Source organism: Caloenas nicobarica, chromosome 1, assembly GCF_036013445.1.
Source record: "Caloenas nicobarica isolate bCalNic1 chromosome 1, bCalNic1.hap1, whole genome shotgun sequence".
NCBI classification, from domain to species: Eukaryota; Metazoa; Chordata; class Aves; order Columbiformes; family Columbidae; genus Caloenas; species Caloenas nicobarica.
This window is the reverse complement of record NC_088245.1, coordinates 63,716,462-63,741,946: the sequence shown is the minus strand read 5'-3', so window position 1 is coordinate 63,741,946 and position 25,485 is coordinate 63,716,462. Positions and strand designations below refer to the sequence as shown.

The 25,485-nt window shown below is 46.7% G+C and overlaps 1 protein-coding gene across 3 annotated transcripts in view; it reads right to left on the bottom strand.

The window, feature by feature from the left end:
• DENND2A (DENN domain containing 2A) overlaps positions 1 to 25,485 on the bottom strand; it is a 65,805-nt gene that overhangs the window by 34,249 nt on the left and 6,071 nt on the right. For all 3 annotated transcript variants that reach the window (XM_065658709.1, XM_065658717.1, XM_065658724.1), the window contains exons 2-3: positions 3,896 to 3,994; positions 981 to 2,192 (exon numbers count right to left, since the gene is read on the bottom strand). In XM_065658709.1, coding sequence (XP_065514781.1) covers positions 981 to 2,192; positions 3,896 to 3,966 — 1,283 coding nt within the window. In that variant the 5' untranslated portion in view covers positions 3,967 to 3,994. The remainder of the gene's footprint in view (positions 1 to 980; positions 2,193 to 3,895; positions 3,995 to 25,485) is intronic.

The following is a 25,485-nucleotide window of genomic DNA, read 5'->3' as shown; positions in this document are numbered from 1 at the left end:
CCAAATCATGGCTAAGACACTTCTCCAACATGCCAGAGAGTTGGCAAAATGAATTACTGAGAAGAGAACGTTTCACAGCCTCATCCTATATAAAGCATAAGAAAGTAACACTGAGATCAGTTATTTTATTAGTCACACAAATAAGGGCATTTTGGGGATGCCATGGATAATCTGGGTTGTCATGGTAATAGTGCACTGTGAAGATGCAAGCGTTAAATGGCACATCCTGCAACACGGTACAGAACCTTGGGCCATAAGAGGTCCCATTTGCAGCACAGATCCCACCCTTGGCAGGAATGGGGGGGGGAGGAAATCAGCTCTCTTTGCGCAGTACAGGAAAACAATACTCAACTGCAGGATGGTAGAAAGGGTAAAAACAATTAAGTGTGCTCCGCTAACAAACCCGGAAAGTTTTGATTTCCTTCCTGCACCCAAGTCAGGAACTTTTAGGTGACAGTTTATGCAGAGGGCACTAGAAACAGCTCTGCATTTTATGCTCCCCACCCCAAAACTGTGTGACAATCATGTGGGAGGGGAGAAAAGGCAAGAAAGCACTCCAGAAGGATATATACACATCAGAATTGGTTAAAGGAATAGGTTTACTATGAACAGTGAAAATGCTGTGGTAGAGTCTAGAGATTATCATTCTAGACCCTGTTCCAGACCAGCTGTAGTAATTTTGTAATTAAATAGATTTTCTGCTAAAAAAAACCCCACCCAAAACACCAAAATCCTCAATCCTGAGTTTTCAGGCTAAGCCATATAATACAGTGACCTTAAAGCCCAAATCTGCCATGACTTATCCCTTCACAGTTATCCTGTGAAGCTGAGTTGGCCACTCATATGTTCTCAGAGAGATGACTCAGTGCTGGTTATGGCCAGCAAGGTGACCAGGGAAGATCTGTGTCCCCCAGAGAGATAATGGGAAGGCAGGACTCCACCATCAAGACCAACACCATTGTGAAACACAGCCCGAGTACCTGTGGTCAGCGTTGTTCTTGTGCTTCCCGCTCCAGAGCCTCCTGCTGACAGCTGATGGAGGAGGAGAAGAAGGAAGAGGAGGAGGAGGAATGGATGGCAGAGGGGGTAAGTTTCTTTTATTCCTGGCTGCTGGTACCCAGTCCTCTTCTCCCTCATGTTTGAAAGTCCGCCGGGGCTTTGGCAGGGGGTTGATGAAGGGTTTCCTCTCTGGCACCCCTGGCTCTGTGTACACGTTCTCCACCGTGCAGTCCTTGGATTTCACACGAGAAGTTCTTATCTCTTCTAAAGTTCCAAAAATTGGCTCACTGATTTCAGAGTCTAAGCCAAGAAGTCTTTTGTTGAGTTCAGCCCCACATATGCTCTCATGGCTCTCAGGAGCACTGTGTCCTTGTGTTGCCTTCTCTTGCAAGCACTGTGGGGAGTAGTAAGTACCAGGCAACTGCGGCTGCAGCTCTGCTGAGCCTTCTTTCAAAGCCTGCTCTAGCTTCTTGACCTGACTAAGCACCGAAAGATTCTCTTTCTGGACCTCCCACTTCCCACCTTTCACCTCCTTGCATTTTCCAGGGCTGAACTCCATGCCCCCATCCCTTTTGCTTTCCCCCTTTCGCTCTGCTGCCTGCTCTGTGCCTTTCAGAGTTCCCACTTTCCGCTCATTCTCTTTGCCTGTCCCTTTACGCTCCATTTCCCAGTTCATAAGTCTCTTGGTCTCCACTTTCTGAGTCACCAGTGCTTCCCCACTCGTCTTCTCAGTTACACAGGGCATCTTGTGCTCCTCTTTAACTCCCTGTTCCTCCTCTCTGCGAGGGGCAGACTTTGTTTCCTTTTTCCCTTCCCATTCTGAAATTTTGTCCTTGATGCTGAAGGACTTATTCCTCAAGCCAATTTTTCCAGGTGACCGTATATTCTGACTGTCTCCTATCTGTCTCCTGATGATTTTACTGTTTTCTTTAACATTCAGATCCACAGATGGGTCATTGATGATCATTTTGGGACTAAGCATGTTCTGCTGAAAGCAGTCTAGCCTTGGATCCAGCATCAAGTTCTCCAAGGCTCCCAGTGGGTTCTTCACCACAGAAGAAACTGGTTCAGCTTCAAGTGTTAAGCCCAGGGTGACAGAGGCACCTTCAGAACATGTCTCACTCCACAATCCACACAAAGGTCTTTCTAATTCCTTCACAGCTGCTGTATTGTTTTCATCTGCAAGCTTGATCCTACGCACCAAAGACAAAAAGAAAAGAAACATTCACCACCCTTGGTCTAGTCCATCAGCTCCACAAGCTCTGCTCATAAAGCTGGTAACAGCAGACGATGCCCAGACCAAGCACTTGAGACATGAGCGTATGGGGAAGGACACTCAGGGAATGGTCCTTATGGCCAGAACACAATGTTCTCCTCTTGTTATAAGTAAGACAGAGTTTGAAATTAAAACCTACTCTGTAGCAGAAGTAGGTGGCAGGTTGGAGAGGTAATTTTTGCACCTCAGACATGTCGATATCAATGAGAGGTTCGCCTACATTTTTGTGTGTGTGTTTAAAAGTGCAGTAGTGTTTTGGACACTGCCAGTGCATTAAGCAGGTCCATTGCAAATAAATTCAAAATGGACCATTTGCAAACAATACCAAAAATGCTGCTGTTAAACAGGAGAAACCATGTGATCCAGTTGGCATTCCTCTAGTGCCTGCTCAGAGGATCTCTCTTGGTCCATCCAAATGCTCCCCAAATGCGTATTAATGCACAGAGCCTGCACTCTTATTACATTGCTATGGCCCTGCCATTCCAGGCAAAACATGGGCTTGGGCTCCCGTGCACACTCCTTTGGCCTAGAGCACATGATGTAGCACCCAAACACCGGATTCAACATTCTTATGGCAAAAGATTAAACGTCTTCACTGGTTGAGTCCAAACTGCACCAAAAATCCCTAATACATTTAGTCTAGGGATTTTGAAGTGTGTGATATCACAATATCAATATTTTGATATTTTATCAATACAGTAAAGTTCCAGCTGAACAGACAGTCATTTCAACACAAAATGTTTCTGAACCAAAGCACTTAGCTGTCTTTGGAGTTTGCCTGGGCTTAGGAAGGAGCACCAGGACAACACAGTGCAGTTAATGGCATGAAAATCCCTCTCGTTAGTCCCATTTAACCATGACCCCAACACTGAGATTCAACTCAGGAAATTATTCTATTAACTTAAATGTACCGAGTGTGCCTCTTCCAGACCTTAGCACACTTGTAGGAGCATCCATGTGGATACCCTGCGTGTTGGCAGGCCTCGAGCTTTGCCCTAGAGTCAAGCAAAGCGGGCAGCCATCGCAGACTCAGTTGTAGTGCAAATTGAGTCTGGGATTGTTTCTGAGCAGAAATAGGACCTGAGCCAGATACTGCTCTTCCCTGGCCTCACAGGTATTTAACTCCTGGCTGCCTCAGTGACAACACCATGCTTTGGTTAAGAGCTGGCACTGTGAACACCATGGCCTTTCCCAGGGAGCAGGGCATCGCAGTGCCAGTGGTGGCTGGACTGCGCAGTAGAGGGACACCGGGAAAAACCTGCAATGGATGGGGACAGTAGGGCTTGTCTGAAGAGTCCATGGAGTCTACGAATTTCAAGCGCAGACAAGGCAAACATTGACAAGGATGTCATGGGCACAAATGGTCTTGGCCTTGGGACAGATCTCTTCCAGCACTGTGAGTCTAGGACATTATCAGTCTGACTGGACGCTAAAATGCAGAGTGTTACAGTGCTGAAATGACAATGAAACCGCTCAAGTCATACAGAGGCGTGTTTTAATGTGTGAAGGAGGAGGGACAGTGCAGAGCAGAGAGAACATTTCCTTCCTTTGATTTTCTTTCTGTTGGGGATAATAAACGCAAGCAAAGCACCCCAGCACTGAAACATGGAAAGCTCTCACCTCTCAACAGACTTGCAGACGCTGCTTTCAGACTTGCTGCTCGCATCGGCCGCCTTGCTAGCTGTCATCATGTCAGCACACAGCCGGGCAGCAGGTCACCTGCAGACAGACACAAGGAAAAGGTGTTGCTCTGTGCTCAGCATCCTTCTCTCTTCCTTCTATACACATGCACACGTTTCTCGTTGAAATCCAGGAGAAGAGCAGAAGACAGACATGACAAGCTCTCTGAGGACAGCCTCTGTTTTCTCCTCCATGAAATGGAAAGAGGGGTGGTAGCGTTACCCCTCAGAAGCCCAGGGAGGAGTCAACAAGTTTTGAAGGCAAAAATTATCTTTGACTCAGCATCAACTGCTGTACCACGACTTGAATGAATGTGGAGCACATTTTACAAAGGCTTTTATTATTGCCAAAATCTCAGGAGATTTAGTACTGGTGTTTTTTTGGTTTTGTGTTGGTGTGCACTTTTTTCTTTTTCCCCCCTCACCAAAGAATAACACAAAAATGATTTTAAAATGATGTGTGTTAAGGCCAGATGACCTAAGAGGTCACTGTGGATGCAACACTGTCACAATGTCCCCATCTTAGGACAGAAAACTTTTTTAGGCTGTAGAGACACTGCACTGCAGCAACTGGTTACCTTACGTTTTTCCCTCTGGTGGGCCGCGCTAGGCTGCTACTGATCTGTATTCAGACAACAACTCCTTGCGGGGTTAAGATAAATTAGTCACAAAAATGAGTCATTCTGTTTGCCTCATGCTTTCTAGCATTCATGGAGCAAGACTGTCCCTCTCTTTCGTTTGAGTACTGCTGCTACCCGGTCAATGCAGCAGACTCCTCCTTGTATTTTATTACCCTCTTACTCACTAAATACAAAATAGAAGAATTACTCTGATGACACCAAACTAGGAGGAGTGGCTGACAGGCTAGACGGCTGTGCTGCCAACCAGCGAGATCTCGACAGGCTGGAGAGTTGAGTGGGGAAAAATTTAATGAAATATAAGAAGGGCAAGTGTAGAGTCTTGCATCTGGGCAGGACCAACCCCAGGTTCCAGTATAAGTTGGGGAATGACCTGTTAGAGAGCAGTGTAGGGGAAAGGGACCTGGGGGTCCTGGTGGACAGCAGGATGACCATGAGCCAGCACTGTGCCCTTGTGGCCAAGAAGGCCAATGGCATCCTGGGGTGGATTAGAAGGGGGGTGGTTAGTAGGTCGAGAGAGGTTCTCCTTCCCCTCTACTCTGCCCTGGTGAGACCTCGTCTGGAATATTGTGTCCAGTTCTGGGCCCCTCAGTTCAAGTAGGACAGGGAACTGCTGGAGAGAGTCCAGCGCAGGGCCACAAAGATGATGAAGGGAGTGGAGCATCTCCCTTGTGAGGAAAGGCTGAGGGAGCTGGGGCTCTTTAGCTTGGAGAAGAGAAGACTGAGGGGTGACCTCATTAATGTTTATAAATATGTAAAGGGTGAGTGTCACGAGGATGGAGCCAGGCTCTTCTTTGTGACAACCAATGATAGGACAAGGGGCAGTGGGTACAAACTGGAACACAGGAGGTTCCACTTAAATATGAGAAGAAACTTCTTCTCAGTGAGGGTAACAGAACACTGGAACAGGCTGCCCAGGGAGGTTGTGGAGTCTCCTTCTCTGGAGACATGCAAAACCCGCCTGGACGCCTTCCTGTGTAACCTCATCTCGGTGTTGCTGCTCTGGCAGGGGGATTGGACTAAATGATCTTTCGAGGTCCTTTCCAATCCCTAACATTCTGTGATTCTGTTACTCTGCAGCACCATCTCACCTCCCTTCTCAGGGTGGTATGCCTGCTCTGCAGCATTGCAGTGACAAGGAGCTCACCATCTTGTAGGCAATACTTGGAAAAACTGAAGTCCTCTCAACTCTGTCCACTTGGCTGGTCTGCCAGATGCTGCCCCACCATGCCTAGCATTTGGCAACAGAGTGAGCGCCTCGGGAAATTTAGTAGGTTCTTGTTAAAAAAACTAAACCCATGACACCAGAAACAGTAAAGAACAAAAGGATCTCTCGTTTCTACTATTCAAGTATTTTGGGCAGAGAGAGGAAAAAGAAAAAAAAAAAAAAAAAAAAGTCTTGTTTGTTCCCGGTTTTCTTTCCCTCCCTTTATTCCACGCTGGCAACGTTCCTGAGGCGAGGAGTGAACTCTGGGTCAACTCAATGTGTACACACTTGGGGCAGCTCATTGCTAACCATTTAGCAGACTCTCTTTCCCCAGACAATAAACCCCCTTGGCTTCTCTTCCTCGTTAGTAACTGGAACAAACACTCACTTCTAGACACAGAGCAGCTTTGCAACGCTGTCAAGAAAATTTACCAGCCCTAGGAACAAAATCTATTCATCCACCCGTTAACTGTTATGGATCAAGAATAACGAAAAACTAATGATCGCTCATGTCCCCAGCCAAAGAATGACTCACGCAGGCAGCCAAAGCAGAGTCCTGTAAAGCTGCAACAGCGGCTGCTCTGCACTTGGCTTACACTGTCCCCAGAGCAGGGACGGTCTCATCATTTATTTAGTGCCTCACACAGCCAGGTCAGCGGTGGAGCTCCTCGGCTCTGCCTTTAGCAGCAGGAAACATAAGGACGACGGCAATCAGCACACACACAACCCCTGTGGCTTCGCTGCCACACCGAATGTCTGCTTGGGATGAGCTCTTCTGTCTTGATAAGATCACACAATTTCCCCACCAGAAAACTCCATCTCTCAGCCTTTTCCAACAGCTCCTTCACAAGCGCTGCCTTGAAAACAAATATCTCGGTACGAGCAAACATGTCCTCGTGCTCAGCACAGTCACCTACCTCATGTACCTCCTGTGGGAGAGGTCAAAAGGGAGATAAGACAGAATAAGAGGTGCACTCACTTCTTCATCTATAGTAGACGGGACAGACCCCATTGCCTTTGGTGGGCAGAAGTGAGGCACAAAGCAGTTGCTGAGTGCTGCAAAAGATTCTCCTGTGAAAGGAGCACTGCTGCATTCAGCAGATCAGCAGGACTTGGAGCTGAAGCCAGAAGGACATCTGCCCCCCCCCAGCCACTACGTGTGGCAGGAGCAACCAAAGCAAGGCACTCACACTAGGCAGATTAAAGAGCCGACCAGAAGCTTCCAAAGCAGCAACATGTCAGATGCTGCAACGTGACAACCACCAGGTACCTGCTGACACTGACACCCCAATTGATGACACACGCTGGTTGGGGAGTAAAGTCATGCCCAGGAGATGCACGGATTGCTGTGCCTTCACTCTTGAGCAGCAGGATATACAGGGTGTCCTCAGCATCGCCGAGGGGATTATTGTAGCGCATTAGCTGGTCCTGCCCAAAAGAATAAATATTTATCCAAACACACTGGAAAACACGAGGGGAAAAAAAGAGTCACCTCTGGAATAAAATAGCAGAAAATAATAAGGTACCTCTCAATTAGTCCAACAGTCAGATAATTTGCTTGGGGCCAATCCCAAGCCAAATTGAACTTCAAAGGTGTTTGGGATCACCTCTTCCATTATTAAGATCACCTGAAATGACTTGCAGGCCTGACTCACAGACATTGCCAAGACCTGACAAGAAGAAGCCGGGAAGGCAGTGACAAAATTCCTCCAGTAGGAAAACAAAAAGTAGATCTTCTCTAGCGAGGTTTGGCTCCACAAGGCACTCAGAGTTAACACGACGGTTCACTGCAAAGGGCAAGGGGAGCTCCTATTCCTCCTGTCTCCCCACATCTATGCTACAATCAGCCACACACTACCCTGACTTTTGTGCTGGGTTGGGCTCTCTTTGGAGCACTTCTGTGAACTGCTATAGCTCACTGACAGTTTTAGACAAAGCAAAGGAAGGGGTCCAACACACACCTGATCTGGTGCAAGGGAGGTGATGGGACTGTGTGGACAGGAGGGAAGGAGGGAGGCAAATGGGGAGAGGGAGCATGAGAGTGTGTGTGTAGGGATGGGGAGGGGAAACTTGCCAGTGGCTCAGAAGAGTTATCCAAAATGCTCTGCTTACCTGCCTCATGTGCAATGTGACCAGGGCCCCAGAGGAAACAAACAGGAGACCCAAGAAGGACATACATACATCAAGTTGGTGCTTCTTGACCAATTACTGCTTTCTCTAAGAACCACACAAGAACTTTCTACTGGCAAAGGGAGGCACAGCCCTGCGGCAACCCGAACCCAGGGCCACTGCTCCTGGCACGTACATCCCAGAGCAGCAAGGACATAAAAGAGGAGAGAAGATGCTGAGCCCCATTTGGAGAGCCTCACCACTGAAGTGTATTCAGTAATCCTTGCCATTGTTTGGGGGAACAAAGCAGTCATTTGATATCCTTTCAAAATTAAACTGGGAAAGGAAGGAGAGGGGAGGAGGCGGGAGGCAAGAGGGATGGGAGGGAGCTCTCAAACCTGTTGGCCGGACCCTGGGACGGATGTGAAGTCTCCCAGCAGAAGCCTCTCAGCGTATCTCCCACACGCACCCGGCCTCCCAGTTCCCAGGGCCATGTGATAGGGGCTTCCTGCTACCAAGCCAAGTGAGACCTACCCCGACCCCTCTCTTCCAAACAGAGTTCCTGCCTGCTTTGTGTTCACAAAGAGGCGTTTGTTTACTGATCTATCATTGGCACGCAGGAAACAGCCTTGAAATGAGCTGTAATCATCTGTCTCCAGCAATAGCTGTTTGGCTTTCTTCTAATTTAAGTTTTCCTCCCACCTCTTCTTCCCCGATGCCCTCTTCCCCACTTCCGACCAAAATGCTGGTTGGACTACACACATCTGGTTCAGGGCACAAGATACTATGCGATGTTTCCAAAGAAGCCAGTGAATAAAAAAAAAGAGGCGCTGACAGTAGGCACGCTCCCACCCCCAAAGGACAGAGAAGTCTTCCAGATGAATACAAGATAAACTCCTTCAGGGAGAGGAAGAAACCAGCTTTACCCACTGTACTTGGCGCAGCCACCAGATGATGACAAAAGGCAGAGGAGCACCCAATGCCGTGCAGTCCACATCAGAGACGTACGCAGCCAATGTGCAGGTAACACACATGGAGTCTTACCTCCGATAAGGTCAGGCAGTGATGGCAGCAAGCCTCCCAGGCCTCCCCTTCTTCACTATTTAATTTGTAGGGAATAAACCAAGAATACATCAATGGGGCTTGTGGTTTGGAGATGGGTATTACCGCTGCCGTGTGCTGGAGGCTGTCTCTCAAGATTTTCTTTGCTTTGTTTACTCTGCACCTCGCTCAAAAATCAGAGCCAAGTTTGCAACTGGATACTGGTTACACCATGAGTGCATATAAACAATAAGGCTTCACAGCACCAGGAGTGATCCGCAGCTGGTAAAACTTTCCTTCGAGAAGAAAAAAGATAACGCTGCGTTTAAAGCCCACGCACACTTTCTTCTCCTTGGTGCTCACAGAAATGGTGTCTCCAGCTACTTTCACAAGTAACCCTGAGCAGCCAAAGCCTGCAAGTAACACCTCTCCACTCCTGTGCTTTACAGAACAAAGGACGCAACATACAGACAGCAATGACCAGACAACAATATATAACATATTATACATATATAAAGAACAGGAAGGATGCCAAGAAGACAAAACACTAACAGGAAAATCATGAGTAAGGGGAAGCCAACAGTTAAAGCCTTCAAGGCTCCCTCCCCCAGCCTTTGCTCTGCTCAGAGCCCGTTTCCCTTTGGGGGAAGAGGCATGAGGACGCGTGCTTGTGCACGAACACACACAGCCCACCACGTGGGCCCCTGCGCACAGTCCCAGCACCAGGCAGCGTCCCTGGGTACAAGCACGCTGCCTTCCCGAGGTCCCCAGCAGCTGCGTCAACAGGGAGGGCACCAGCCGAGCAGGGCTGCAGCTAAAGCCCAGAAGGGCAACAGAACCCAAAAGCAGGCTCCCTAGGCAAAACAAGACTCTTGCAGTGCCAACCCAGTACCAAAGCAAGGCCAGCCCGCCCTGCCCTGGCTGCCTGGCACACAAAGGCCTGACCCCCGGCTCGTGCTCCCCTGCTGTGGCTCCCAACCCTCCGCGGCCCTGGGCTGCTGCCTCTTTCCCTCCACCGCAAGGGTTCCCAGGAGCAGGAGCTCCTTGCTGCAGCCCTGGGATGTGCCCACAGGGAAGTGCTTCCCTGGGCTGGCCTCCCCAACCTGGCCTGGTGCCTCTGGGCTGGGTGGTCTCCTCCAGCAGGACACCCCAGGCCCACACGTGTCCATGCTGGTCACACAGCCGTGCGCTCCAGTCTCACGTACCAGGGTGCAGCAACTCAGGACATCAGCTAATTGCCCTTCTGCTGTTTCCGGCATGGAGAAGGGTGTTTGCAGGCAGATAGAAAGAGTTTTCTGAAACTTGAGCTCAGAGCATTCAACCCAAAGCTCCATGACACGTGTCACAAGCCCTCCCCAGGTGCGAGCAGCAAGCTTCTCCTCTGAGGACTTCTTTCCTCTCCCAGGCAGCCCCGCAGATGAGCGTACCTCTGAGAGGACGGGCTACCTCTGGACCAGCAGGGCTTCTCAGTGGCATCCACTGGAAGGACTATTCAGCTTAGGCACAAGAAAGAACTTTTTTTACTGAGAGGGTGATTGAGCACTAGCCCAAGTTGCCCAGAGAGGTTGTGGAGTCTACATCCCTGGAGATACTGAGAGCCAGACTGGATAATGTCCTGAGCAGACTGTTCCATGTGACCCCTGCTCTGAGCAGGAGGTTGGACTTTGCCATCTTTGTAGGTGCCTTCCCACCTCAGCTACTCTGCCACTCTGAGCTGGGCATGATTAGTTTGAGGCAAGGTGAGCTGTCACCTCTCTGCAGGCACTGATTGTCCTGGCCATGAAAGTCTCCTGCAGGCCATGGAGACTGAAGACACTAACGTCAGGATTGTTCAGTTCATCACACTTGTAATGGGATCCTAATTGTAGACTGCCAGGCCCCAGTCATTTATTAAAGAAAAAAAAAAAAGAAGCAGGAAAATCTTATGTAAACATATCCATGAAGGGCCAGTGACTGAGAAGCAATTTGCTCCTACGTTATCTTTTAAACCCAGATCCTACACAGCCTCCTGCCCACCTCGCCCCACTCTGCCCTAACTTTTCCTTTTTATCTATCATATCTTGCACCAAAGGGCTTACATGGGGGTCAGGAGAAGCCCATGTGTCAAAAAAAACTGTATTTTCAAGAAACCCAAGTGGAATCGATGTACCGTAACCTCTCTCTTTGTGCTTGCGCCCCGTGTCAGAGGAACAATGCCGCAATGCAAGGAATGCAGACGCTCACGGTGTCAGCGTTCAGCCTGTGTGCAGAAAAGCTGTGTTGTGTGTTATGATATGTCTTTAATTTTATGATATAATTTGTTCTACTGACCTTCTCCCTCTCTAAGCCCAATGAACAAACTCTGCCCACTTATTTGTCACTAACCTGATTTAAAAGACAACTACGGTTAAAGGGACTGCCCTGCTTCTCCCTCTCCCAGGGCCCCTGCTCCTCCTTTGGCTGCCAGCATCGTAGTTTCATCCCTGTCTTTGGTAAAGAACATGCCTAATCAGATCTAATAGTTCCCATTGACTAAGGATGTGCCCACTTTTCCCCTCCCTTCTTACTCCTGCTTCCTTTTTATCAGCACCAATGCTTGTAAAGCCCTTTCTGAGGTTGCAAGGGCTAGCAAGCTAGCTAGTTCAAGTCACTAAAACACCAAAGAAATGAGGGAAAAGGAAAAAGATTTCTGCTCAGATAGTGACATCAGTCACCTGTCATAGAAAACCTGCTGAGCACTGAAGCATATGGAAGGGAAGGGATGAAATATTGCTGGAACAGAGTCAACGAATATTTTGTTTTCTCCTCACTGCTTCCCTTCAAGGATATTTGCTGCTCACCATATAACCATATAAATGGCAAACTGGATTGCATAGACTGCAGGCAAAACTAAAATTTGCTCTTAACACAGGGATCACCCAGCCTTCATTTTTCAGACTGTTCCAACTGCAAACCCCACAGACTTAATGAGCAGTGGTGGGGCCAGCCCCATGGCCCCACAGCTGGTACCCAAGTCAGGGAACACACAGCTGGCTACAGCTGGCAAAAACTCTGTTTTCAGGGTTTGTCCAACATTGTGGCAAACTCTGGGGAGGGCAGTTGAGGAGGTTCCCAGCCATTTCTCTTTCATTACCTGCCAAATTAAGCAAGGTACCCTTGCAGGCACCTATTTCACCAGCTACACTACCCTGACCCGCCTCCAGAGCAGGCCCTTTCTGCTGCACTGAAGGAGATCACAGACGTGACAAACAGGCGACCGTGACCTCCTAGCCAAGCCTGACCGCCACGGCACACACGTGTGGAAGGCACAACTGAAACGGCGTGGACAACCGTAAATGTGGCACTTCTCAGTTCCTGAGTGCTCTGCTTCACAAATACAGCAACTGCATTCGGAGAATACAAACAAAGCTTCAGCTTTGGGTTGGCTGGTTTGGTTTAAAAGCAAATGAAGAAAACCACACTGTAGTCCGATGGAGTAGGACGGCACAGAGTCACCAGGACAGCTGGATGCTTTGGCTCCAACACAGGGATCTCCGACATCTGAGTTAGTGGAATAGGTTGTAACAGCAGGAGCTCCTGGAAGAGGATGGGACAGATGTTCTGCCAGGGGTTTTGCACACACTTGCCAGCAGCACAGGGACCTTCAGGAACCTTGGGCTCTGTTCCAGGCTTTGGAAGGAAGCAGGTTATGGAGGGCACGCCACTATTTTTAAGTTTGTCCTCTGTCCTCTCACCTGCTCCCACTAGAATCTTGTTACATGTTGTCTTTCTCACCTATTCAATAGCTGTCCCAGATTCTCAGGTCTCCCTTTGCCCAGACAGCCCAAGTTTAACTCTCTTAGGTCACTATTCAACTACCAGTTTTCTCACCCACTGCTAAACTCATGTTCCTCCCACTCACTATCAGCTGTCCCAGCCAGGCCTTCTGTGCCCTTCCCCATCACCTTTTCCCTGCATGCCTCCCTTTCCAGACTTGTCCTGTCAAATCGTTGCTTAGCCAGTCCTTCTTACCCATAGCTAGCCCAAACACCTTTCTTCCATCCTCAGGACTTTCTACGATGGCTCTTAGCTGCAAATTCTTCCTTCCCTGACTTCTCCCTCCCTGCCCAAACTAAGGGCTCTCCCAGATCTACCCAGCGCTCAGCCCTGCCTCAGTTTTCCTCACCCACCCTGTCCTACCGCCTTGCTCCACCAGAAACCGCCTCCCCTCCACACCTCCAGCCTCAAGAAACCTCCGCCAGTCAATCTACTACCTTAAAAGCTGCTTCCCTACAGCTTCCAGTCTTTTTTGACCTGCCCCCAGGCCTAGTCTCATCAAAGCAAAGCCACTTGACACCAGATTAGCTTGAGCACCTCCTTTCTGCCCACTCTTGCAGGGCAGAACTTGAGGACCTTGCACATTTCCAGAGGTTTTAGATCCATTACAGCTTTGTCCTGGTTACCAAACATCCCCAACTCCTGGATACAGCTTCTGTATGTTCACAGTGCTAATCTGAGACACTTGCCCTATGCAGACCATTTACACCGACGGGCTGAAGACATTGGAATACATATGTGCATTTCCACTGTCAATACCCTGAGTGGATCCCACACCTCTCTCTCATTGCATACCCACGCATACACAGTGCAACAATTATTTCTTTAGAAGCAGAATGACTGCATCTTTATGTCCAAATCATTGACTTTGACTAGGACCGAGGATCTTTCTTTTCCTTCCTTCATAGTCCAGGCTTTGCCTCTTCCAGATACTAGTAAATTAAGCCATTTCCACCTCTCTTCTTCCACGCTGCCAGTGGAATAATCGATGGCACAGGAGAAACAAACTCCTAGTAATCTAGTCCACTGTTCCTGGGCAGAGATTTACAAGGAGATCCCACTAAACCCCAGAAACTTACCCTGTACTGCTGGCTAGGTGGCCAGCCTTTGGCTCTGAACTGCAGTTGGCATGTATCCTTCCACAAACAACTCCCAGCTTGGGGCTTTATGACAGGACCAGCCTTAGGACTGGGTTGGCAACAAGGCTCTGCTTGGGATGAAGCTCACCCTCAGCAACGAAAAGAGGGGAGCCACCAGGACCTGCTGTGGTCAATACTGGTGGGTCACCCTGGGTCTCAATTGCATCCTTAGGCCATCCCTGTTCTGTAGTAAAGCAGCTGGACACCTGAGAAACTACTCACATCTCCTCTCCATTACTTTCCTCCACCACCGATTTGCTGAAGGTTGTAGGTCAAGCTCCACAGGATACACCAGCTTCACCTGCCTGGCACAGGGAGCTAGAAAGCACATTTAGGAATAAGGTAACTACTGAAAATTTTAGCTACTAAAAGTAAACACCTCTGCTGATCACGTACCAGCTGAAATTTTCTTCCCACAGAGCCCTGGAAAAGTTAAGGTAGAGGTGACACAGAAGTGGCAAAGGACAAATTCCTGATCCAAACAGCATATAACACTTCTGTTTCAAAGCACAAGACCAGCCTTAGCAAGACAAAAGCCTGATGTACTTTCTAACACATGGGAAACAGCATATTTTTCTCCCCAGCTTCACTCTTTTAAACAGCTGAAACATTTTGGCTTTCAGAAGTAATTCTGCCAGAGGCAATGCTCAGCATGGAAAACTGCAGACTGAAACAAACAATAAAATGACCTGAAGACAGAAATTGAAAACAGTGCCTCACAATGTGAATTGTCTTCTGTTAAAGGTGGGTCTCGTTGCACCCACTATTATTAGGCTTGTCCCAAATTTCCCATTGTCCTATTTTCCCTTTGTTCCTCCCTCTAAACACACAACGAACAGAAAAAAAAAGCTCAACAACTCAAAGGGTATTCCGACATCCCTCCAGTTTCCTTCAGGCAACCACACCCTCAGCTAGAAAACATAGGGTCAGCCCTGGGATGTTACATGGTCCTGTCAAACAAAACAGAAACGCTCTTTTTCTAATTCACTGCTCACAAGCACAGATTAAGTCCTGTACGTACAGACAGTAAATACTGTTATTCCTTGTGGTGGCAAGTATGGTTTGTATTGCTGCTTAGAGACATAATGAGTCTTCACTCCTGCAGGTAAGTTAACAAATACTAAGAAAAAAATCACATGGAAAGGAAAAGAAAGAGCCATTATTTCCCAATCTGGCTCCTAAAATGAAGTCTAATTACAATGTTTAATGGAATTACATGTTTCAGGCTAAGCTTTCTACAAGGAAGTCACGAACAAAAGATTAAAATATATAATTCCAGATGAAGAAAACCAAGACCCTGGGAAGTGAAGGCAGGAGTAGAGGACAGCTCTTCTGTGATGGTTCTTGGCAATGCTAGATCATCTCCTTGTGTTTTAGATCTTGCATTAGCCCATGTGTGCACACAGTGGGGTTGCTCAGCCCCTTTCAAAGTGGAATAATATTTACTTATGGTTTGCAGCCTAATAAATGAAAATCCAGTTACTTGAAGTCAACGCTGAAGAAGACATTAGTGGTGAATCCTGTGTTACTGAAGTGAACACGAGCTTGCAGATGACATCAGTGGAGCCAGGATTTCATACCTGTTTTCTTTGGCTTTGAAACAACCCACATACAAGACGACTGTAGTCAATACGGAATAAAACAAAAGAAATATGGACCAGATTTACACGAGCATGCGTTTGCCAGCAGAGTCGTCTATCAGCCACACTGAGAGGGAGGATTCCTAGCAGATGCAGTGGAACTGGCTTCAGTCCCCAGCAAAAACGAAACCATATTGGCAAATACGCCTTTCTACCAGTGTAGCCAACTGGTGTAGATACTTTCTCTCCTTCGATAGGAATGCTGTGTTACAAATACACCAGCCCTACTGCAACAGCTAATCACCTCTAGTGTAAAAAGAAGGGGAAAGAATTCAGGGTTGTTATTATGCTTATAAGAAACGCAAACATTCGACAGCATAGGAAACAACCTGCCACTAAAACACAGTGTCCAGCTCATTAGCCACACTGGAATTAGTTTTCGATGTGGTAAGATAATGTCTGCTGTTCTAGCATAAACGGGACCAAAGAGGTCCCTTCGAGGAGCAACTCTGCAAAGAGTTTCCTGGCAAAAAGACAAACTGTCTCACATTCGGAAAGGAAATGAGAGCATTAAAACGAAGAACCTCAACTTCATCCAAAATAAGTTATCATCAGGGAAGACAAATGGAGCCTCAGCAAATCTCTCCTTTGGTGGCCTTCACCCTGCAGGATGCTGACTCCTGCCCCTCCTGATGAGGAGTTAGCACACAGCTTCCTGAAGTATCTATCACCACAACCTTGGGGCACCATCTGCAGAGCCCTGGTAGCTGTGTGCTCCAGGAGACCTTCCTGTACCTGCTCCAAGCCCATGAACTGCTGCTACAGTCTGTGTCCTATTAAGCGTCACCTTCCAAGCTCCAGCAGAAAGTCACCTGTAGATTGCTTTTTGGTTCTGGAGACCTCCCTTCCCCCTGGCCTTGCTCAACCTCTTCTTTCCTCCCACCCTCACTCTCCCACATAACTTGGCCATCACAAATACAGAATCTGCTTATTGCAGACCTTATTTCTTATTGAAATCTTTCGACTGCAGCACAGCACACCATCCCCTTGTTCAACCCTCCTCAGCAGAGAGCAGGGCCAGGCAGCACGCAACCTGCCACAGATTTACCCATCACAGGGAGGAAACCCACGTAGCTCCAAAGAAGAAAAATCTTTGCAAAGAGGGCTTGCATTTGTTTGTTTTTCCAGGAGGAAAGCTGCTCTCTGTGGCTGTGTGCGTGCGTGTGTGTGCTTGTCAGGACAATAGGAAAAAGGACACTGGAGCGGACCTGCCAGGAAACAGTCGGCCATCTGCCCGCATGGAGAGCAGTTTTTCCTTTTCTTTTGTGCTAAAAGGAATGTAGCCGAGAGCCGCCATCCGCCCGCGCTGGGAGGAAATCTGAGCGCCTGTGCTCTGCCAGGGAGAGGAAGCGTGGGGGAGGCAGCCAGCCCGGGCCATGCGGTTAAGCGGTCATCGCACTCACGGCCAATAAAGGTGGAAAAAAAAAACCAACCCTAACCAAAACCTCAAATCTTGGGGAAAAAGAAAAAAGAAAAAAAAGAAAAAAAAAAAAAGAAAAAGAAAAAAAAAATCACTCTTCCTTGTCTGGCCTTTAACTCTCACGTGCGGTTCAATACTCTCTCCCTCCCAGGGTGATCCCGAGCACAGGAACCGCTGAAAGGGCTTGACAGAAGAGTGTGTCAGGAAGGCGACAGCCTGGGGAAACACAAGGGTTTCCTCCTGCTCTGACACTGGCACCCCTGGACAAGAAAGTAACACAAACAGAAAATCACCTCACATCACCGGGTTGCTCAGCTGCCCCCATCCCTCTCAGTAACCAGGCATTTAGCAATCCAAACGCAAAACAGCTTGGGGAAGGATCCTTTACTCTTTGGCTTCCCAACCCACCAGACGAAGGTGGAGTGTGAAGAGCAAGTCTACTGCTTATGACCATGAATACAGTCTCCCATATGGGCTTTGGGGCCACTTCTGACTATAAAAGAAAACTATTTAACAGGAGGGAAAAAAAGATCTGACCTTCTGGTACCACCAGGCAAAAATGCTGGCACAACACCATGATGCCTTGGTAGCACATTCTTCTGCCTCTTTGGTGACACAAAAGCCCTGAAGAAATCAGAAAAGGTAAAATTTTCAGAAGTGACTGCACAACTATGAAGTTTAAGACCCATTTTCAAAACTGTTGAGGATCAGATTCTTTTTTTTTAAACAAATATAAAAGCAGCTAACATTTTCAAAGAATAGTAAGCACTCATTCTTTTTTTCACTGGTTGCAAGGGGAGACATCTCGGTATTGCTGGTAAAACTGAGAAAACACCTGTCTGCGCCTTCATACGCCTACATGTATTGCAAACTCTGACACTTACCAGGTGCCAGATCCAGCTCCACGGAGCTGCAGGACTTGTTAATGTGGGAGATGTCTGAGGTAACAGGTCATAGCCCTAAAAAAGGTACCCCCAGAAGAACTGATTAATCCAGACATGGTCTGAAGAGCTTCCTCATGTCCTGGCAGCTCAGGAGATGGACAGATCGACCCAGTGACGCTCTGCACCCAAGCGTGTCCAAGTCAGATCTGGACTGCCACCCACACGCCCCAGTCCCTTTCAGAAAACAAGACTCAGGTTTCCACATTCTGTCATGACTTTTTGTAAAAACAAAACCATCGGTGCAGCACAGTGTGTGACCTGAAGCTGCTTTCTTGGATGCTTCTCTCTTGAACGGATGAGAGGCAACATGAACAAGTGTAAACACTGTAGAGACTTTATATGAGTAAATTTTCTTTTTTCACCATGAATGTAATACAGCTCTGGAATGGCTCTGAAACATCGCTGAAGGTTTTCAAGACCCAACTGGAAATGCTCTGGACTCAGACCTAAATCTCTTTGAGCAGGAGGTTGGAGTAAAGACCTCCTGCAATCCCTTCCAACCTGGATTATTCTACGATAACCTGTCATCAATTACTGTAAAAGAGAGATTCATTCTCATTTTATCCATGGGAAACGCAACAAACAAACCAACCATAAAACTGCAAAAAAATCCCTTTCAAAACACTATTACTAGGTGCCTTTGCTTCCCCAAGAGGTATTTTTTGCCTTTCACCAACTGACCAGCAAGCAAGCAGCAAAAAATGGCTGCCAAAACAAGATAGACAATTATGCTACCCCTAACTGGTAGCCTTCTATGATGGTATGACTGGCTGGGTAGATGAGGGAAGAGCAGTGGACGTTGTCTACCTTGACTCAGCAAGGCTTTTGACACTCTCTCTCACAACCTTCTCATAGGCAAGCTGAAGAAGTGGGGGCTGGATGAATGCATAGTGAGATGGATCATGAACTGGCTGGATGGCAGAGCCCAGAGGGTTGTGATCAATGGTGCAAAGTCTGGTTGGAGGCCTGTAGCCAGTGGTGTTCCCCAGAGGTCAGTACTGGGTCCAGTCCCATTCAACCTGTTCATCGATGACCTGGGTGAAGAGACTCAGTGAACCCTCAGCAAGTTTGCTGGTGATACCAAACTGGGAGGAAGGGTTGATACACCAGAAGGCTGTGCTGCCATTCTGTGAGACCTGGACAGGCTGTAGGACTGGACAGAGAAAAACCTGATGAAATTCAGCAAGAGGAAGCGTAGGGTCCTGCATCTGGAGAGGAATAACCCCAGACACAAGTACAGGTTAGGGACGGACCTGCTGGAAAGCAGCACTGTAGAAAAGGACTTGGGAGTCCTGGTGGACAGCTGGTTGACCATGAGCTAGCAATGTGGCCTTGTGGCCAAGAAGGCCAACAGTATCCTGTAGTCCATTTAGAAGAGTGCGACCAGCACGTCGAGGGAGGTTATCCTCCACCTCTACTCTGCCCTGGTGAGGCCGCATCTGGAGTACTGCGTCCAGTTCTGGGCTCCCCAGCTTAAGAAGGATAAGGAATTACTGGAGAGAGTCCAGTGGAGAGCTACAAAGATGATTAGGGGTCTGGAGCATCTTTCTTATGAGGAAAGACTGAGAGAGCTGGGTCTGCTCAGCCTGGAGAAGACTGAGAGGGGATCTTATCAATGCTTATAAATATCTCAAGGGTGGGTGTCAAGAGGATGGGAGCAGACTCCTTTCAGTGGTGCCCAACGATAGGATGAGATGCAACAGGCACAGACCGAAACACAGAAGGTTCCATCTGAATATGAGGAGAAACTTCTTTACTCTGAGGGTGCCAGAGTACTGAACAGGCTGCCCAGAGAGGTTGTGGAGTCTCCTTCTCTGGAGACATTCAAACCCACCTGGACACATTCCTGTGTGATCTGCTCTGGGTGAACCTGCTTTAGCAGGTGGGTTGGACTAGATGATCTCCAGAGGTCCCTTCCAACCCTAATCATTCTGAGATCACACTTCCACAGTCTTTTGTCCCTAGTAATTCTGTAGCCTCTAACAAACTTCAACAGTTCAGTGGAAGCGATTAGGGAGGCCATGAATCCACCAATAAGACTGTCTTGGCAAATACCGATGAGTGCTGTAAATTCTCACTATTAGAAAAAGAAAATATTTTCTTCCCAAATTCATTCTGCTTTCAGAGAGAACAGGGTACAATTTTTTGAAAAGCTTAAAGTTACTTCACAACTAAATTAAAAACCAAAACAAAACTGAGAAATACTGAAAGCGTTTATTTTGGAGATCTGGGGTTTTTTCATTGCTGAAGCACTTCTTTGGGTTTCTCGTGGCAGAAAACCTAGAAACTGGAGTTATCAAACAGGCATATATTGCTCACTATTCTCTTCCAAGGGATGTGCTAAAGGCAATACATACTCTAGAGGACTTTAATTTCCCTTGTTCACTTCCTTTCACATCCATCAAACTATTCAATAATGGAGCAGAAGCAGAGCACCCATGTACAATTTCCTCCATTAGGCCCTTGTCTCACAACCGAAGCAGAGCTATCGTTACAGAAGCTTCCAACCTGGAGAACATGCATCCAGGTTTTGTATTCCAGGGTAACCACAAGGGCATACTCCACCCAAGATGTTTGAATGTTGTCCTGGACTGGGCCCCGCTAATGTTTATTGTGCACAGGAAAAAAATCATTACTACAAAGCGGCCAGCGCTGAATGCATTTCACATGGGCGCATTTTACAGGACTCAGAACAAAGTATCGGAGGAGGAGTCTTCTGGAGTCAAACCCTTGGCGGAAGTCCTTGTCCCCTGAACGATTCAATAAACATCATCCCCTTTCATCTTAAATGCTCATAAACATCTCGTTTCCAGTCCAACATGAGGCAAAATCCTAGCCCTACTGGAACTATCGATTTGACTCTAGTGATTTTGGTGCAGCTTGCATTTCACCCACAACTGCCCAAATTCACCTCATTTCTGCTCCTCACCAAAACAGGTCCACAGAAACTCAAGCAGAGCCCCCTCAGCTCAAGTCCAAAAAGTCTTTCCTGAGGGGACAAGACTTCAGTTTTCAGGTGGTGGTAAAGATTACAAAGGTTTCCTGCAGGGTGAGCAATGACGTCTCCTTCAGCAGATGACCAGCACTCAGAGACAAATGACCTTCTCAGTACAACACCCCAGTGATACGCAGGTTCTTCTGTGAAGTTCCCATCCCCCTGCCCCAAAAATGTCAGCATTACACACTCAGCTCTAAAGGTCCGGCACAGGAAAGGCTCCTCATAGATGTTTTCTCCACGCAGAAGATGGAGATTATAACAAATGCCTGTGTTCTCTAGATTAGACTCTGTCCAACTGGCTTGTTCGCACGGTGAGGCCTCACCAGAGCCACCTCTTTTATGCAAAGGTAGAAGCTGCGCTGTGTTGCTTCAAGTATCCATGGCTAAACACAGTGGATCTTTTCGTAACAACCAGATTTTTTATTGAAAAGAGAATGTCTACAGACATTACTGGCAAACTAAACCTAAACTCGATCTTTTAGGGGAAACTCCCCAAACGTTTTCAACTAGAGGAGGCACAAGAACAGCTTATGTAATGCTACACTTGATTTACCCCTTGGTTGGTAAGAAAAATGTTTGACATTCAAGTGAGCATTCTTCTTCCCATCTCTTCCACATATAAACAACTCAAACATTCAGATTGGATAGCATTTATTTAATAAAAATCTGTTATCCACTTCTCCAAGTGGGTTCACTGCATCCATATTTAAAAGAAAAATAACACAGAGAAGAAATGTCGGCACTAGAAATAGGTTAGAAATAAGTTATTTTTGCTGATATGCCTTCCCAAACAAAAGGAATGTTAGAGATGTATTGTGTTGTAAATAGTTATCATATAAAACTAAGAAAACACTTTTCTTTAGACTTTCTTCACTTGAATCTGACTTTTGATGACAGGTAAAAATGGTGATGAATAAGAAATCAGTCCTACCTCTGGTCTGATGTTTGGCAATACTGACTTTTCAAAATATTGTGCACTAAGATAAGAGTAAGCAGTTTACATGGCAAACATTCTCCTGGATACCTCAGATTAACAGAATTTTCTATGCAGGAATTAAACTAGAACAATGACCAGATCCATCTCAACTAACTCTTGATATCCACATGTGAGCCACTTTTTTAGTCTCTTTAATACTCAGAAGAGGTAATTTGTGCTCTAGAAGTACTCTGACTTCCCAAGGCATCTCACAAATTCTGAACCGTACTGTAAAAATGCCTATTTCTCTTACTTGACAGAAAGGGTGCAGAAACTAATTTATCTGGGTGAGGTGCATCCTGCTCACGTAACCGAAATGCAGTTGCATGGTCTCAGCAATTCGGTTTGCGTAAATCACAAACAGGTTTGAGTTGAGGAAATTACTTGTGGTTTCTGATCAACCAAAATAATTTTTGCCAAGTTCAATCTAAATACAATGTGCCAAAAAAACCCCCACAAAACAAAACAAAAACCAAAAAACACGAGATACTTTCAAGAAAATATTTGATGCAATCTGAAGGAAGCAGACAAGAGCTAGGTTCTTTATTTTAAAATTACATTTCCCACCAAAATTCAGCTAGATTGGGGGCATGTATTTTAAACCTTTCCTTCAAAAGGAGCTGAAACACTTTGTTTAGGTTTCCCCTCCTTCCCTCCACATATATATATCATTTTTTGGAAGGGAAAAAAGCAGGAGAGGGAAGAGGTGGGGCTACCCTGCCACCTTTCTCCAAATAGTTATTTCTATAATTTTTTTATGCAATCACGAAACTGAGAAAGAAATACCACAAAATTTCCTTCAAAGCACCAAAAAGCCCCAAGCCTCCCTTCCAGGTCATTGCTCATCTAAAGTTAATGGAGCGACAACAGCTGACACCACCTTGTGTTTCTGGTGATCTCATCCACATACAGCTCATTGTGCTTTGTCAGTGTATCTCCAAGTTGTGCTGACTCTGTGAAGCGACCGATTAAGAAAAGTTGCATTATACAATCTTTTGCTTAATTCTGCATTCAAGGATTTCATGGCAAGTCATAGCAAAATCTCCTCTATTGCAAAATACCATTCACAAGTTTGGTTTTGTTTTTAAAAAAAAGCTACATGTGCAACAGAGACCAAGAGACAGCTGACCTCCTTCAGTCCTTCAGGAAAAAAGAATGGGTTGGTGATTACCTATTTCCATGCTTTTTTGAAAAATGTCTTTTTACTTAAAAGCAGAAAGAAAAATCAATGTAATCCAAGGTCAGGGTTGGTTTTTCAAATAGCAGATCTTTACCAGGAGCCTGAAGTAAAAATAAAATACTGCTACTGAATGCATCCAGAGGAGGGCAACAAAGCTGGTGAAAGGGCTGGCGGGCACGTCCTGTGAGGGGCAGCTGAGGACTTTGGGGTTGTCTAGTTTGGAGAAAAAGAGGTTGAGGGGCGACCTCAGGGCTCTCTACAGCTTCCTGAGGTGTGGAAGGGCAGAGGGAGGTGCTGAGCTCTTCTCCCTGATACCCAGTGATAGGATGCGTGGGGATGGCTCAATGCTGTGCCAGAGAAGGTTTACATTGGGCGTTAGGAAGCATTTCTCTGCTGAGAGGGTGGTCAAACACTGGAACAGGCTTCCTAGAGAGGTGGTCGATGCCCCAAGCCTATCAGTGGTTAAGAGGGATGTGGACAATGCCCTTAATAACATGGTTGAACTTTTGGTCAGCCCTGAAGCGGTCAAGTGGTTGGACTAGATGATCATTATAGGTCCTTTCCTACTGAACTGTTCTACTCTATTCTATACTACTAACAATCATCATAATAAAAATCTAATGGAAGTCTGCCTTGAGCATGAACGAGCAGAGGGGCTGGGATCGGTGTATGTGAATAGTTTGGTTTGAACAACAGAAAAGCTAGAATTTTTATTCCTGCAGGGATTGCTGGTAAGAGTTGAAGTCCTTCAGTGCTCTGACAGGGCATGGACTCTGTTTCTGATAATGTTTCGAGATTCCTTTGGAACAGAAAAATCATTTAACCCCATGCAAACACATATTAAGCAAGTGGGACATGAAGCAATATATTACATGTCAGAACAAGTTAGCATAAAAAAAAGAAAAAAGCACCTCAAATTCTGACAACATTTTAGGAAATTTGTGCCTTTTAGAAGAAATCCTATTTTTCCTTGAAACACACTCAAAAGCATCTTTCTCTGACTAGTGGAGGAATTTAGGAATTTAACAGGAGAAACCTTGGTTTCCCACTGAATTTGTGTACACTAAATCATCCTACAAGGAAAGTTTCCTACTGTGCAAACAAGAGGATACTGATGGGGCAAGCTTTAGCACAGACTAAGCAGCAATAGCCTACAGTGTCCTTCACCAACACAAGTACAGGACTGTTCTATGTAAGGGGTGACACCATGGCAAAACTTCAGTTTGGGGTCACTCATCACAATCTTGGGGGACAGAGACAGAAATCAGACACCACATGTTGGTTTCCCAGCAGAAAACCTCTCAGGCCTCTCACAGAGTTTGACAAAGCTGAAAAATGGCAGCCAGCTAGATAAGGGATTCTTACAACATCTGGAAAAAGCTCAATACCTTACACATCTCTTTTCAGTAAAATATTCTCTTGCAGAATTTGACTACAGATTGCTGCACATACAGCCTTGCATGTCAAGGCAGGGAAAGACATTCTCAATTACAGCCTGATCCCAGGCTCCCTGAATTCACGGAAGAGCTCCCATGGACTTCAGCAGACCGTGGAGGATGCTTCGGGGTCTGTTTTTGGCCAGATGTTGATTTCTGAAGTGCTATGTGTGCTGGAGAAGACACCCTACTCTTCTTGATTTTAGTAAGAGGCATTTATTTCCATTTGCTACTATGCCACTCTGAGCTCTGGATAACCCAAGACTTGCCTGTTTCCCAAAAGAAAACTTGAAGCCTATATTCACAGCATGCTTCACAGCTGAAACACATTGTATTTTTGCATGTGGAAAACATACCTATCTTCGGGGTGTGTGTGAGGGGAGCTTAACGTTTTTAAAGAAAAACCTCCAATAGTCTGAAAAGTCTCTAGATGGTATTTCCTTTTTAATTTACCAAGGTAGAGTTTGGCTGACACTGGCAAGCAAACTCATATTATGACGTGCCCTCACGGTGCCTTGTGTAATTTGCCGTTTCCCTCCATGACAGTCAGCGCTATCTATCATGAGAACATAATCCCCCGAGACAGTAGACCTGAGCCCCTTCGCTGCTCTGCTCTGCAAACAGATGTGTGCACGTTCCCCAGCTCTGTAAGTCACGGCCGGCTTTTGGCAAAGAGCTTCAGCAGCTGCACATCTGCAGAGGGGAAAAGTTTTCAGCAAAAAATACAGAGGGGGATCTCATCCTCCCCCTGCCTGCAAAGCAAGCTCAGTGTTTGTTTCTCTCCAGATGACACCCTGATGGGCTTATTTAATCACTGACATGTGTGCGCCTATTCGCAATGCTAGCAAAATACCAGGGCTGTGACAGCATCTCACCTGAACAGCTCACAGTAACACGGCTTGTCAGCAAGAACTTGGCAAGAAGTCTCGCAGGATATTAAGAGGAAAGCAACGTTCAAGGACATTGCCAATATAAAATAATCCTATTGAATACAACTGGGTGTGTGAG